This window comes from Pan paniscus, chromosome 16 (assembly GCF_029289425.2).
Source record: "Pan paniscus chromosome 16, NHGRI_mPanPan1-v2.0_pri, whole genome shotgun sequence".
Classification (NCBI taxonomy): domain Eukaryota; kingdom Metazoa; phylum Chordata; class Mammalia; order Primates; family Hominidae; genus Pan; species Pan paniscus.
Genome location: NC_073265.2, coordinates 72,273,187 through 72,289,330, shown reverse-complemented (window position 1 = coordinate 72,289,330; position 16,144 = coordinate 72,273,187). Strand labels below are relative to the sequence as shown.

Genomic DNA, 16,144 nt, shown 5'->3' with positions numbered 1-16,144 from the left:
TTTCCCTCGGCAGTAGCTTCAAGTTCCTGTCTCACACACCCAGCATTGGACTTCCTTGATTTGTGGGTGGAATTTGCGAGTGTAAAGGGGGTCCTGTACTGCTTGTTTCTGAGGCACAGTTTCAAAAGAAAATGACATTTATAGCCTGCATTAATGGGAAATTACTTTCCATTAGGATTCTGAATGATTTGCACATAATGTTTATAAAGTGAAGGAAAAATGTCAAGCATTTCACTAACAAATGAAAGCAAAGCTCATGAGACTCTGCCAGAAATGAATTCCAAGAACATTTTCTTCATCATTTCTTCTTTCTAAAGAAAAAAAGAGAGAGATGAAAGAACATAAGTCAATTAAGCAGAATGCATCGTGGGACTGAGATGGAATCTTTGATAATATCATTGCTAGGTAGTTAAGAGAATGAATAAAGTGAGCCAAAATGGAGAAAGGGGAGAATCACATCTTGAAATGACAGATTGCAGACAAAATCCAACTCTAGGTCCTGGCTGGGAGAAACGAGTGCCTGTCCAAGCCCGCGAGTGTGGGGTCATGCTGTTTCATCAGTGTAAGCTGCCCCTCTGTCCCCAAAGAGAAAAGGAGGCCAAGAAACATCCTTGAGTTGAAACATGTGCCTGTGCAGCTCCCAGAAAACCACTGATGTTGAAGAAAATAGTGTAGGAATTTGTGACCCATGCTCAAGTATCTTCCCCACCTGTGGGGAATTTGTATCGGGTCCCAGGTTGTCACCTCCTGAATTATATATTTAAAGACTAGAGGACAAAGTGTATTTTATCAACTCATTTTTTATGAAGTTTTTTTTTTTTCTTGCTGAAACTCTTAAAAGGGGTACCACTTTGTGTAATCACGACTAAGGGTTAATATGCCCCAAACTGGGACCTGCTTTAAACATATAGGAGGCTGAAATTAGTTAACAAATATGCATTCCAAATGTGTGCTACAGGCACATCAGAGTGAGTTGAAATAAATCTCCCAAATGGCTTGTATTAAGACCTTCTAATTCTCTAGGTATAAAAGAGACTTTTATAAATTTCTTCACACTTCTAAGGCAGCTTGGAAATAATTTCTAGAGCCTAAGTCCTTCCCCTCATTGGCACAAAATGTCTAGGATTACATTAGAAAATAAACATTTGTTCAAAAGTGAAATGTGAAGTCTGAAAATTAAAGATGAACACTTTGCAAATAGAAATATATGCAATTTTTTTAACCTACATTTCCGAAGAGGAAATTAAAATTTCACAGAACAGTGACAATGGTGATTGTTCGGTCAGCAGGTTGTTTCTTATATTTCTCTTCTTTCCTTCCTCCTCTTTTCTTCTATTCCCCTTCTCCACTAACAGCCTTCCCCCCAGATCCATTTCTATATATTATAAGTAGTGCTTCAGAGTCAGAGTTATTGACAAGAGAGAAATAAATAAGGAAACAAGAGTCCCATGTTATAGTTCAGATTCTGGAACTTCTTAGTTGTATGAGTTGGGGTGAGTTTCTTAGCACCTCTAGACCGATTTGAACTTGTTCCTAGAGGAAGTGATTGGACTTAATACATTCCAAGGTACTTTCTAGCTCTAAATTCTGTGGCTGTAGTAGTTATCTTTTGTGAGTACTTAGCATTCTTAATAATTTGAAATGTGGACAGGTTGAACATTTAAATATTTTCTATATTTTAAAAAATGTTTTAAAAATTAAAGTGTGAAATATGATTATTATTGTTTATCAGTAGCCATTGGTGCGGTGAACAGGAAGAGTCTCTCTCTTATTTTCCAATTTGAAGGAAGATTTAGAGAGGGAAGTTTTCCTCACTGCAGGGAATGGTTTTCTGTAATTATTCTGAACAGTCTGTAAAAAGAGTTTTGAAAAGCTGTAAGACATAAATTCTAACTTAGTTGTGGGAATTTTGACTTTGCTGAAATGATCTCAAGTGCTGCATATTTTAAAATCTTAACATATACTCTATAATGATACATTTGATCTGTAAGCTAAAATGTAAAATACCATCATCTAAATATTAATTTATGTACTTGTTTTAAAAAATACGGTAGAAGTCAGTTGTTTCCTGGGATTACAAACCAGGCAACAGTGATGTTGCACCATCCAGAGGACTCTGAGTCCATATGAATGACAGCCCCTAGAGTTGTCCAGTGGATGTGGCTGCAAGTGCAAACTTGAACGCCAGATTTTAGGAATGAGAGACATAGGAAAAGTGTAAGAAAATAGTGCAAGGCTGGTGATAAATGGCTGACTCTAAGCTTCCAAGTCAGGATCATGACAGAGAGAGGTGTGTCTTCAACAACTAGAAAACACTTGTTCTTTCTGAAGGGGGTGGCCGATAGTCTACGGCAAGCGCCCCTTGCCGGAGAATGTGAGCCCATCATAGCTAGCCTTTCTGATTTTTCAAGAGAAGCCAGAAACCCTATGTTTATGTGACATTTCCTGACTTTTAGATGTTGGCAACTAATCCACATTGTGAAAACGCAAGGAGCAGGCCAGACTAGGTATCATCTGCAAGCTGATCACTATGCCAATGGCCAGAAAGCCAACTCTAATTAAGGCAGCTATTTGCATTTCCATTTTCCAGAACTCAGAGTGGCAAATAATAATAATAATAATAATAATAATACAAACAACAACAACAAAAAAAACAACCCACACACATTGGACCTGGTTGCAATAGAGGGGTCACCTGCCAGAAAGTTTATTTTGATAAATAAATGGCCCGCAGGTTTTGAGGTATCTGCAAAAGTCATCTCAATAGACAAGTCATTGTTTTGTAAGGTGGGGGAGGGCAAAACTTTATTAGTTAAACCCATCTAATATAACCCGAGTAAATTGAGGAAGATTGGCATTAAGGTTAACATAAATCACACATGCTTATTTTTACAGATTTCAATGATTAAGCTTGAGTTCCATTGACAAGTAATTTCAATAAATCACATCTCCTGTGGATAAATACAGGGCTGTTATTTCTAGAAAGACAGCAGTTCATCGACTTTTACTAGATTTTACTTGGTAGTGCACAACTTAACCCTCATAGACCAACACTTAAAATTTCCAGATAAGGAAATCAGGACCCAGAGATGACCTAATCCATAGCAAAGATGCAGGGATCTGAAGCTTCTGTCCAGTGCGCTCTTACCCATGGACAAAAACAATATGTTAGAGATGTTGAACTAGATAGTGTCTGGTATCTATCAGCATTAGACACCAGTGTTGTATCTGGGTCAGAGAGAGAGAAAGTATGTGCTTCAAATGAATTCTGCTATAAGAATTTGAGATTATAAATGGGAAAAAAGAAACTTTTGAAGGGAGTTTAAACCAGATATGCTTGTTTGAACTCAGAGGAGATGGTATCTCACAGATTGAGCACGGTGCCTGGCTCCATGCTCCTGGCTCCATGCTTTCAAACACTCGGTGAGAGTTTGAAAATGAATTGGAACCAGAAATAAACCTGAAAGTTCCAAATTGGGTTTCTACCCGCCGCCCCCGCCCCGCCCGCCCATGGTAGGAGATGAACTGTCTAGTCTGATCGTGCAGGTACAGTCAAACCTCAAGGTAACCTGGGTTCTGGAATCGAAGCTTCTAGGAGACTTGGGGTCCCATTCCTGACTGGGGCATGGACTCCCCTCATCAGTGGTTACCTTCCTCTCTGTTCATCAGCTGCTCTACAAGTGGTGTAAGTAATAAGGGAACATGTTTGGATTTCCTGACTTCAGGCCAGCAAGTGAGCGGAATATGAGCCCACCCAGCCCAAAGGGGTGTTAACCTGCCTTGCTGGAAAGTGGGCTTTGGAGTCAGAGGGAAGCCCAAATCCTGGCTCAGTTCATACCTTTGGGTCTCAATTTCGTCATCTGACGAGTGCAGATTCTCATTGCTACCTCACAGGATTATTCTAAGGATTAAGTTAGATCTTGTGAATTAGGGGTGCTGGGAAAGGGACTCGGTACAGAGTAGGAGCCCACAATGCAGCACTGTTAATGTTACATAATCGGTTATCTGATTTCCCAGCCTACAGCAGACTGGAACCAGCAGATTAGGAAGGCCCAAGGGACTGCTTCGGGAAGGCCATTGACAGCAGGAAAAAGTGACAGGTCGCAGCCAGACTACAAGGGAGGCAAGAGACAAACTATAAAAAGCAGGAACAAAAACACTCAAAAGACACAGCAGTCTGGGGGATTTACTAAAAGACAAAGAGCCCTACTCAGGTCAGTAGCTTCTGGGAGACTCCATACCTTGTACCCCAACAGGGACTTATGTTGACAGCGTTGTATGAATTACTTCTCTCTCCATCCCCTTTGCCCCTTGAAGTAACTATGGGGGTGGGGTCATAGTTTGCCTTTCAGTGGGGATGCTCTGACCGAATGCTTCCAGGTCATGAAGTTCCCAAAGTCAAGGCCAGCAAAGGAGCAAGCACAGTGGGCTCCTTCGGTGGTCTGAAAAGAACCCAAGTTCCACAAAAGAGCTGTGAGTTTTAGTGCAACAGAGAGAAGGATGCCCCTTGCGCCACTGACCACTCTTTCCACCTTCACCTCCCTTAAAGTCAGGGTTAGAGATGGAGCCTTGGAGAACAGGCTTCCAGATCCTGGCATATGGGAGAGAGAGAGAGAGAAAATAAGAAGGCCAGGCTGCAGACACGCCAGTCCCTTCTGATGCCATCTCTACTCTGGTGTCTAATCCACCACCTGGAGTGGGCACTGTTTTTAACTGAAGCCTGAGCTGCTCACTTTGAAGCTGGAACTCAGGCTGAAGAAGGCAGAACAGAGACTAAGTGCCTGGAAGTTATCCCTCAAGTGCGACAGGCAAGGCTAGGTGGGACCTGGACAGACCTTCCTGGGGATCTGCGTAGGATTTAGGTAGAGAATGCTCTTAGAGAGCCTTCCAAGGCCTGGGAGCATCCTGAGGTATGCTGAGCTGAGGACCCAAAGGCTCATTCCAAGCCCAGCTGATGGGCCACCCCATTGGATGGGAATGGCTCAGAAATGGTGTGGGAGAAGGCTGGGCGTGGTAGCTCATGCCTGTAATTCCATCACTTTGAGAGGCCAAAGCAGGAGGATCACTTAAGCCCTGAAGTTTGAGACCAGCCTGGGCAACATAGTGAGACCCCACCTCTATAGAAAATACCAAAATTATCCGGGCATGATGGTGCCTGTAGTCCCAGGTACTCAGGAGGCTAAGGTGGAAGGATTGCTTGAGCCCAGGAGGTCAAGGCTGCAGGCCAATAGCAGGGCACTGTACTGCAGCTCGAGGAACAGAGCAAGACAGTCTCAAAAAAGAAAAAAGGAAAAGGAAAAGAGAAAAGAAAGAAAAAGAAAAAGAGTGGGGATAAGACCACAAACTAACAATTTTCAGGGGGGTATATTGCATAGGGATCAAGAACGTGGACTCTCTACCTGGCCCGAGGTCAAGTCTCAGTGTTGTGGCTTAATTGTGTTAAATTTGTATCCTCAATTTCTCCATCCCTCACATTGGGGGAAATAGTGGCACCTACTCATAGGATTTCTCTGGGAATTAAATCCATAAATCCACTAATATCTCTGAGACACTTAAAATATTGTCCTGGCACATGGTAAACACTAACACCTGAGAGTTATTATTTCGTCCCTGTAGCTGAGTAGGGCTGAGGAATTGTAGGATTGGACCGCCTCTACCTTAATAAAATCTGCTCAGCATTTCTGCATATGCAAGTAACCCTTTGCAGCAGCAGAGACTTCAGCCAAAATATATATATATATATATATAATATGTATGTGTGTGTGTATAAATGTGTGTGTGTGTGTGTCTATATATATATATAAAATAAGTGGAGTTGGGGGAGGGGCACCGCAAATAATTTTCCTGCTGTTAAAATAAGAGGGACTGAACCATATTAATGCCAAGGGGGAAGTTCAGTTTATTTCAGGGGGGACGTGGTTTTCCTACCTCCTACTGTGTTACTGATACAGTACTTACTGACCAGCCGTCTTAAACTCTTGTGGTAGGGTCTCTCTCTCTCTCTCTCTCTCTTTCTCTTTTTCCTAATGGTGTGGAACAGAGCTTGAATAATAAATATTTAACAGGGACACTCCCTTTTCTCTGTTAAAATAATCTTTGTTTCAATACTTTAACAAGGAAGACTGTGTTTTCCCACCTCTGCTCTCACATTTCGTTGAAGCCAGGTCTCAGGAGTAAGAGAAAATCAACACAAGGCCACTTGGGGAGGGCAGTGCTGGCTGAAGCCGTCTCACTGGACAGCCCAGGGTCAGGGGTTTCAGCCGCCTGTTCAAGGACACCGAGATCCACAGCAGCCAGCTGGGAGCTCCTACACAACTATGCCCAGCGATTCCAGGTGCCAGCTACTGAATGCGAGAGAGCAAGGAGGTGGAGGTGGACGAGGAACTGCAGGACCACAGGGGCAAGGGGAAGGGGTTGTCAACAGGGATGGGACGCTGGGTAGGATCAGTCTTTTCTTACGAGACGTTTCCAGCTGAGGTGCTGGCTTCTGATGGTGGGAAACCAAGCATTCAGGTCCCTTGGAGAGGCTTATATCTAACAGTTGGAAAGCCTCCATTGAGGAAATCCAGCCCATTCTGCCTGGACTTTGGGGCTCCATCCATGGTGACTTTTGTGTCAAGGGAAAATTCACACACTGTCCCTCAGGCGGGCAGCAACTTAATTTCTCTTTAGCTGAACTGAACTTACTTGCAAGCCTCTATGTAGACCAGTGGTGGAAACAACTTAATCTTTTTTCCATTTCTGCTGTTGACCAAAAAAAAAAAAAAAAAAAAAGCTTTAAAATCTTTTTTCCATTTCTTCTAATGGTGGAAAAAAGCATAATCTTGCCATTTCAAGGTAGCTCAGTCTCTTCCAATAGAAAGCATAGACTATCCATTTATGACTTAGGCGATTCCAGATTTAAACACAGTCAATTCAGAGTAGAAATTCCCTATCAGGGCTGTTGGTTTTTCTTGAAGGTTCTCTCCTCCCCCTGGTCCAGTCCTAAGATGTTGCCTAAATGTGAGGGGGGTTTACAGAACATCATGGTGGCAGGTAGGGAGGCTCGCTTCCACAGCTGAGGTGACTCGTCACAGGAGGCCTGGGGCCTGGGCCAGGACCTGTGCTGACATCTGTGGCTTAGGCCTCCCTCTCTGGGTTGCTGAATCTCTGTATTTGGAGCCGTGTGTCACCGCCCCCAGGCAGCCTCTGGCCTCAGTGGCCCCTCAGCACTTCCTGCTGGGGACTTGAGGGAATTTGTTCACAGTTCACAGGGAGCGACCAGCCTTCAGGCCCCATCTGTACTTAGTGACACCACATGGTTTCCACTGGGCTCCAGCCCCCGTGTTAGTCCAGAGAACTTTGACAGCTGCCTTCTCCCGGAATTTCTGTGGAAAGTGGAGTCTAAGACCCCCCTTCCCCAGGGTGGCATCCAAGGAGCATTTCAATTTTCTTGCTCACCCTCTTCTCACTGCAGGCCCCTTCCCTGCTTCCCTGCCTCCAGGAAGAGCTTGTATCTCTTCTCTGGATGGCAGGAAACAGCTCCTCCCTCTCCATGGCTTGTAATCAAAATGCTAGGCTCTGAGTTCTTCAAGCTCTAGTTCTTGGAACCCAGAAGTTTCTCTCTCTCTTTCGCTCTTAAATCTTATAAAAGCCTACCTGGCTCTAGCATGAAAGCCTAAAAGCCTTGGCTTTCACAATGTTTCACAACTGAAATGGTATTATTTGGGAATTTAAAAGCTAAACATTGACTGCTTTGTTCATGTCTGGGTTCCACCCTCCTCCTCAAGTAAGGGAGGCAAGCCCCAGCTCCTTGGGTTGAGGGCCCCAGGCAACAGAAATGACCCAGAATGAAAAATGCATTGATACTTCAGAATATCGTCTGGCTGCATGTATAATTCAGGGCAGCCAGTCTGAGCTCTGGTTGGGGTGGATTTACCAACTGCCTACTTAGCAAGTGCCAATTGCTCTTAGTGTGGTAGCCAGCCCAGTGATGGCTGGAGGGCCAGGTGCACTTGTACTGCCTGAGTCAGGGAGTTCTTGAACAGGGTCTTTCTACTCAGTGGTCTCTGGAGAGATGCCCTGCCTTGGGTTTAGGTGCTGATGGAGTGTGATATGAGTGCTGGTCTCTTTCCAGCTCTCAGAATATCAAAGTGGGCAATGTGGCAGTGGTTCCTTGCCAAGAATGAATGACATGAGAAGTGAGTAATGCAGCTTTTCCATGATTTGTTCTGTGTGTGTGTGCAGCAAGAACCCAGGTTTACACATGGAGGTGGTGGCCTGGTTTACACATGGAGGTGGTGCATACACTTGGACAAGTGTATGCTTGCCACTAAGCATTTTGGTCATTGCAGGTGGCTTATAGAGTAAATGGGAGGGAAATATATAAGTGTATCTATCTATCTATCTATCTATCTATCTATCTATCTATCTATCTATCTATCATTAGCCCTGTAATCAGTGTGTCAGCCTATGAAATGTCTTGGCAACCCTTAGTGGTGTCATAGATCATGTAGGAGGTGACATGGAGCAAGGTAGCTGATGGCCTAGGGTCTGGAGCCCTCCTGTTTCTGGCTCAGCCAGTAGCCCTGGGGCCAGGCCATTATGACCTCTCAGAGGCATTGATGGCTTCTCTTGGAAAAGGAGAGGACTCATGGAGGACTGCCAAATTCCATTCTAGCATTAACATTCTGTGTTCAAGGAAATGCTTCCCGAGACTACCATGTGGTTTGGCACCTGACCCCTTCTCTGTTAAAAACTAGTCTAGTAGTGGGAGAAATGCTAAAAGAATAATAATTATTTTTATAATCCACATTAAAACAGTTATACATTAATAAAGTAGACTTTGACTCACAGCTCAGGTTGCCCTTGGTTTTCAGTGCTCAGCCCCCACCTTCCCACCCATATACACACTCCATGACCCAAGGAAAATGAAAAGTTCTGTATTGTAAGCCCTCTATTCCCCTATGCTTTGTTTGAAATCGTTGAATGTTGTTCTGTTCAAATTCAAAATAGTGAACTAAGCCCCAGTATTTACAGCCTTCCACCCCCTAGCTTTCATCATTATGACAAGAGGAATACACAGACTTAGGCAGGGGTGGGGTCTGTCACGGAAGGAGCTGTCTAGAGGCTAGAAACATCATGTAGATCATAGAGGTTATATTGCAGGTGGGTTCAGAGTTTCAAAGTCACCACCCAGTACAGGAGCTGCCTCCCTGAAGAGGAAGAAGAGCTCCCCTACCATTACCCCCTTCTCTTTCCTCGCCAGCTGAGTCTCTTTAACCTTTAACGCTTCCTTAGGGGAAGGAGAGGGGAGGATCATTTCACTGGTGGTTGTCAACCTACCCTGGACATTGGAAGGACCTGAGAAACAAAAAATACTGATGCCGGGTTCACCCTGGGCAGTGGGCTGTTTAGTGTGCCACTAAGTTGAGAACCACTGCCATAGGAAGGCAACAGGAAGCCACCTTGGTACAACCTGGGGAGCTCCGCTGATGAAGGCTCCTTAGAGTGCCCTGTTCCTTAGAGAAATAGGCGCTACTCCGTGAATTTCAAGCTGTCTAAACAACTATAATATAATCCTTCTCACAACAGGAATCTCCATTGCCCCAACTCTTGTCTTCCTCCTCCCATAATGCTGTCACCTCTCTACCCCTCCCCAGGACAAAGGGGCATCTCATTTGGCCAGCCACAGAAATACCCCAACGTACCTATTCTCTTTACTTGGACCTAGAAGACTTAGTGGAGAAAGAACATAATCTCTAGCAGAACTTGCTTCAATTCTCACATGAAGTCTAGAGGGAGGAAAAAGTCTTATAACAGAAAAAGGAAATAAAAATGGAAACCATCAAATAGGATGGCCAAAGTCACTTATTAAGAAAAAAACCCCTAAGATTAATCTTATTAATACTCAAAGAAAAAAGTATGAACTAGTCAAAATTGAAGGGAGATTTTCATGAGAGAAATGTGTCATATTAATACTGAAATATACCTAGTTAAATGAATTCATGAGAATAGCAAGGAAATATTGAAATAGAAGAGTAATGACTATGAACTAGTTTTACTAGTTATTAACATTTTATTTATTTATTTATTTATTTATTTTTGAGATGGAGTCTCCCTCTGTCACCCAGGCTGGAGTGTAGTGGTGTGATCTCAGCTCACTGCAACCTCCGCCTCCCAGGTTCAAGTGATCCTCCTGCCTCAGCCTCTTGAGTAGCTGGGATTACAGACATGCGCTACCATGCCTGGCTAACTTTTGTATTTTTAGAGATGGGGTTTCACCATGTTGGCCAGGGTGGTCTCAAACTCCTGGCCTCAAGTGAACTGCCCGCCTTGGCCTCCCAGAGTGCTGGGATTACAGGTGTGAGCCACCACACCCGGCCTGTTAACATTTATTATAAAGCCACAGTATTTAAAATGATATGATACTGTTACCAAAATGAGTCAGTGGGACAAAATAGAAAATCCAAAAATAGATCTAAGTCCCATGATAATTAAATATATGATAAAGATAAAGGCAATACTTGAAATCACTGGAGAAAATATGGATTATTTAAGTATGTTGTTATAACTGCATAAGCATTATTAAATATAATAGATATTTACCTCATTTTGCCAAAATCCAAATAGATTATAAAAGTTCTGATGTGAAAAAAATTAAATAAAAATACTAGAATAAAATTTAGTTGAGTCTTTATATAGGACTGTGGAGAATAAACCATGAATAGAAAGTTTGATTAGTTTGACTGCTTATACTCTTCAATTTGTGCATTCATGCCAAAACAAAATAGAAACCCCTTTCCCTGCCCCACTGCCGGCACAAACTTCAAAAACAAAATGAGAAAAAAAAAAGAACAGATGATAAGTTGGGAATAATGTTTGTACCAGAAATGACAGATAAAGGGTAAATATGTGTAGTATAAAGGGACTTCTAAACATCTTAAGAAAAATAGTGATATTAGGTTGGTGCAAAAGTAATTGCAGGTTTTGCCACTAAAAGTAATGGTAAAAATTGTGATTGCTTTTTTTTTTTTTTTTTTTTTTTTTGAGATGGAGTCTTGCTCTGTCCCCCAGGCTGGAGTGCAGTGGCGCGATCTTGGCTCACTGCAACCTCCGCCTTCTGGGTTCACGCCATTCTCCTGCCTCAGCCTCTCCAAGTAGCTGGGACTTCAGGTGCCCGCCACCACGCCCGGCTAATTTTTTTGTATTTTTAGTAGAGACAGGGTTTCACTGTGTTCTCGATCTCCTGAACTCGTGATCCGCCCGCCTCAGCCTCCCAAAGTGCTGGGATTACAAGCGTGAGCCACTGCGCCTGGCCACTGTGATTGCTTTTGCACCAACCTAATAGAAAAATAAATTGACACTAAATGTCAGATATTTTAGAAAGAATTCATGTTCTATGACCATGAAATCCTTTTCTTGGAATTTATCCTCAGAAATTAATAGTGCACATTTGTAGATATTTATGTATAAGCTCTTTTTCCCAAAGAATTGTCTATAAAAGCCAAGGGGGAATAAAAGAGACAACAGAAAGAAATGAAGAAAAAGGAAGAGAAATCGAGAAAAACAGGGAGGGAGAAGGAAGAAAAGAATGAAGGAAGGAAGGAAAAGAAGAGATGAAAAGAAGAGAAGGAAGGAAAAGAAAGAAGAACCGTAAATGTCCAACAATAGGAGATTAGTTGAAGAAATGTTACATTGTGAGAGCTGACAGCTAGTCAGTAACTAAAATTGAAAGATATTCACCCTAGCTTGTACAAGAAGAATCTTTTATGAAAACAACTATATGTAAATATATGCACAAATATAATCATGAAGACATCTGGAATCTGAAAGCTAGCCCAGTTATCTCTGGGGTAATGGTTTACAGCTCTGACTTTTCTTTCTCCACTTTGCATACATGTATTTTTTGTTTACAATTAGCATGATTTTGTTTTGAAAAAAATGTTTTTGATGTTATTCTGGGACTAGATGTCAGTAAATATTCTTGTCTGTAAATTCTGGTCTGTAAATATTCTTGCCTTTCTTGTCCTGGTTTCTCTCCTCCCGGCCCTTGTCCTGCCCATTAACTAGGAAGATCTTGCCGACCACCAAGGTCTTCCCTACTACCCTCTCCCCAGAGCTCCTGAACCATGAGTGATACACACTTCATATTTGTTCTTTAAAAGATTTTTGGCTGTGCACAGTGGATCACGCCTGTAATCCCAACGCTTTGGGAGGTTGAGGTGAGCAGATCACTTAAGGCCAGGAGTTCGAGACCAGACTGGCCAATATGGTGAAACCCCACCTGTCCTAAAAATACAAAATTAGCTGGGCGTGGTGGCACATGCCTGTAGTCCCAGCTGCTTGGGAGGCTGAGGCATGAAAATTGCTTGAACCTGGGAGGCAGAGGTTACAGTAAGCCAGGATCGCACCATTGCACTCCAGCCTGGGCAACAGAGCAGGACTCTGTCTCAAAAATAAATAAATAAATAAATAAATAAAAGTTTCTCGTGTATTTTCTAATCCCCACAAAGAAACTATAAGCTCCCAGAGAGAAGGAGGTGGGCCTGTGATTCCTCTGTCGCTCCCTTAGGGCTCCAGGTGGAGCTGACTGGCTGCTTTTGGGAGATGGGCTGGGCATGACTTCTGTGCCTGGGAGTATTGAAAAGATAGACTCTGGGCTCATGAGGTCGGCGCAGGCAGCTGGGAGAGCTGAGGCAGCCAGAGACCACAAACAGCACCGTGAGCTGGGTGGAGCTGGCCTTGTTGTGGGAAGGAAGCAGGGCCTGCTGTTCAGGGTCTCTCTAAGCTTTTCCACATTTCCAATTTCCCATGGATAATCGATCATGTTAATCTGTACTTTTTGTCTCCATATCATGTGGACAGGTTCTAACATTCCCATGGACCAGCCCTGCTGTCGTGGTCTCTATGACTTTGAGCCAGAAAACCAAGGAGAATTAGGATTTAAAGAAGGGGACATCATTACATTAACCAATCAAATAGATGAAAACTGGTATGAAGGAATGATACACGGAGAATCGGGATTCTTCCCCATTAATTATGTTGAAGTGATCGTGCCTTTACCTCAGTAAATGTGTAACACAAACTCTGGACATACTTTCATAACTGAAATGAATTCACACCAGTGTGCTCTCAGTGTGGTGTTCTGTGACATCCTTTGCTCTCTGACCAACTTAATGACTTTTGTATGTGTGTTCTCTTTATAATGTATTTTATATCACTTTAATTTGTATAAATGATTTTCTTGTCCTTGCTACATGAAAATATTGTTTTCTTTTTTGCTTCCTGTCCTAAAAGTCATTGGTTAAATGTATTTGCTTCCTGTTGCTAAAAATAAGTCTCACCCATTGCAGTTATGTCAACGAATGGCCTATATTCCTCAGCTGCAATGAAATGGTAACATTTGAAACTAAGAAATGCTAAATATTTTGTTTCTCGACATTCCTGATGACGTCTGGTCTTTTCTTTTCATTGTATTTTAAGCTTACCTGTGAATAGCCCAATAAACATGACACACTGTGTTGGCAAAAGGCCTTGGTTATTTTTAATGTTGAATTGTTGATTTTTAAGCACAGTCTTCCAGCTGCAAACTCACACCCCATGGCCAACCGAAGTGTCACAGCGCAGATGCTTAGATGATGCCTCCTGATGGGAGCCTTCGCTTTCCACCTGATTCAAACATGACACGAATCCTCCTTCCAGCTGGGGGATGGAAAGCCCTTCTACTTACCTTCAAGTTTATTTATAAAAGACCCCAAATCAAGCATCTGCTGCTGCCATATTTTGGATAGGTTTTTCGAGAAAGTTGTGTTATGAGTGCTCAGGAAGTAGTGTGGTCAAGAGTTGATTGAGTCCCCAATAACGTCCTCTTAGGCTCAGTGAACCAGCCCCTGGCCTTGCCTACAGTACGCACTAGTTACATGCTTTGGCCCACTGGAGTCTACAATCCTATTATGGGAAGGGGCAGGTATTATTTCCCATTTGAAAAGAAGGAGCCTCATTGACTGACTTACCTAGGATCAAACGACCACATACAGACACACCTCAGAGATATTGCAGGTTCTGTTCCTGGCTACTTACTGCAATAAAGCAAATATTGCAATAAAACAAGTCACACAAATTCTGGGGGTTTCCCAGTGTATAGAAAAGTTGTGCTTACACATAGACATGAGGAGGGGAACAACACACACTGGGGCCTGTTGCTGGGGGAGGGGAGGAGGGAGAGCATCAGGAACATAGCTAATGTGTGTCAGGCTTAATACCTAGGCAATGGGTTGGTAGGTGCAGCAAATCACAACGGCACACATTTACCTATGTAACAAACCTGCACATCCTGCACATGTACCTTGGTACTTAAGAAGAGTTGTGTTTACACTATGCTGTAGTCTATTAAATGGGTAGGAGCATATGTCTTAAAAAAACAAACTACACACCTTAATTTAAAATACTTTACTACTAAAAAATGCTAATGATTATCTGAGCCTTCAGCAAGTGGTAATATTTTTGCTGCTGGAAGTTCTTGATATTGATGGCCACTGACTGATCAGGGTGGGGTTGCTGAAGGTTGGGGTGTCTGTGGCAATTTCTTAAAATAAGACAACACTGAAGTTTGCTGTATGGGTTGACTCTTCCTTTCACAAAAGATTTCTCTGTCACATGCAATGTTGCTTGATAGCATTTTACACACAGAACTTCTTTCAAAATTTGAGTCAGTCCTCTCATCCTACCACTGCTTTATCAAGTTTATGTAATATTCTAAATCCTTTGTTGCCATTACAATAATGTTCACAGCATCTTCACCAAGAGTAGATTCTATCTCAAGAAATCATTTTCTTTGTTCAACTGTAAGAAGCAATTCCTCATCTATTCAAGCCTTTTTACGAGATTGCAGGAATTTAGTCACATCTTCAGTCTCCACTTCTAATTCTAGTTCTCCTGTTATTTCCACCACATCTGCAATTACTTTCTCCACTGAAGTCTTAAGCCCTTCAAAGTCATCCAAGAGGGTTGAAATCAACTTCTTCTAAACTCCTGTTAATGTTGATATTTTGACTTCCGCCCATGAATCACAAATGTTCTTAAAGGCATCTAGAATACTGCGTCCTTTCCAGAAGGTTTTCACTTTACTTTGCCCAGATCCATCAATAGAATCACTAGCTATGGTAGCTGTAGCCTTACAAGATGTATTTCTTGAGTAATAGACTTGAAAATAGAAATTACTCCTTGATCCATGGGCTGAAGAATGGATGTTATGTTAGTAGGCATGAAAACAACATTCATCTCCTTGCATATCTCTATCAGAGCTCCTGGATGACAAGGTGCATTGTTAGCAGAGATATTGTGAAAGGAATCTTTTTCTCTGAATGGTAGATCTCAACAGTAGGCTTAAAATATTTAGTAAGCCATGCTATAAACAGACATACTGTCATCCAGGCTTTGTTCCATTCATAGAGCACAAGCAGAGCAGATTTAGCATCATTCTTAAGGACCCTAAAATTTTTGGAATGGTCAGTGCGCATTGGCTTCAATTTAAAGTCACTAGTTGTATTAACGCCTAACAGGTTAATCTGTCCTTTGAAGCGTTGAAGCCAGAGATTGACTTCTCTAACTAGGAAAGTCACAGATGACATCTTCCCATGTAAGGCTATAGTTTACATTGAAAATCTGTTGTTTAGTGTAGCCAACTTCATCAATAATCTTAGCTAGATCTTCTGGATAACTTACTTCTCCATCAGCACCTGCTGCTTCACCTTGCACATTTATGTTATGGAGGTGGCTTCTTAAACCTCATGAACCCACCCCTGCTAGCCTCAGACTTTTCTTAATGCAGCTTTCTCACCTCTCTCAACTCTGGATTAGGCTTTGGCTTCAGGTAATGCGGCTGGTTGAGCATCAGACCACTCAAACTTTCTTCATATCAGCAAGAAATCTGCTTCACTTTCTTATCATTCATGTATTCACTGGAGCAGCACTTTTAATTTCCTTCAAGGACTTTTTCTTTGCATTCACGACTTAGCTAACTGAGGCAAGAGGCCTAACTTTCAGCCTACCCTGGCTTTCAATAAGCCTCCCTCACTAAGCTTAATCATTTCTAGCTTCTGATTTAAAGTGAGAGACCTGTGACTCTTCTTTCACTTGAACACTTAGAGGCCATTGTAGGGTT

General features: G+C 42.5%; 1 protein-coding gene across 5 annotated transcripts in view; it reads left to right on the top strand.

The window, feature by feature from the left end:
- SH3GL3 (SH3 domain containing GRB2 like 3, endophilin A3) overlaps positions 1 to 13,511 on the top strand; it is a 164,879-nt gene extending 151,368 nt beyond the window's left edge. For 3 of the 5 annotated variants that reach the window (XM_003815288.6, XM_008968225.5, XM_008968226.4), the window contains one exon: positions 12,847 to 13,511. In XM_003815288.6, coding sequence (XP_003815336.3) covers positions 12,847 to 13,052 — 206 coding nt within the window. In that variant the 3' untranslated portion in view covers positions 13,053 to 13,511. Of the gene's footprint in view, positions 1 to 4,017; positions 4,219 to 12,846 lie in introns of those variants that run through there. The other 2 variants (XM_063597135.1, XM_063597134.1) reach the window with 2 other exon arrangements.
- The last annotated feature ends 2,633 nt before the right edge of the window (positions 13,512 to 16,144 follow it).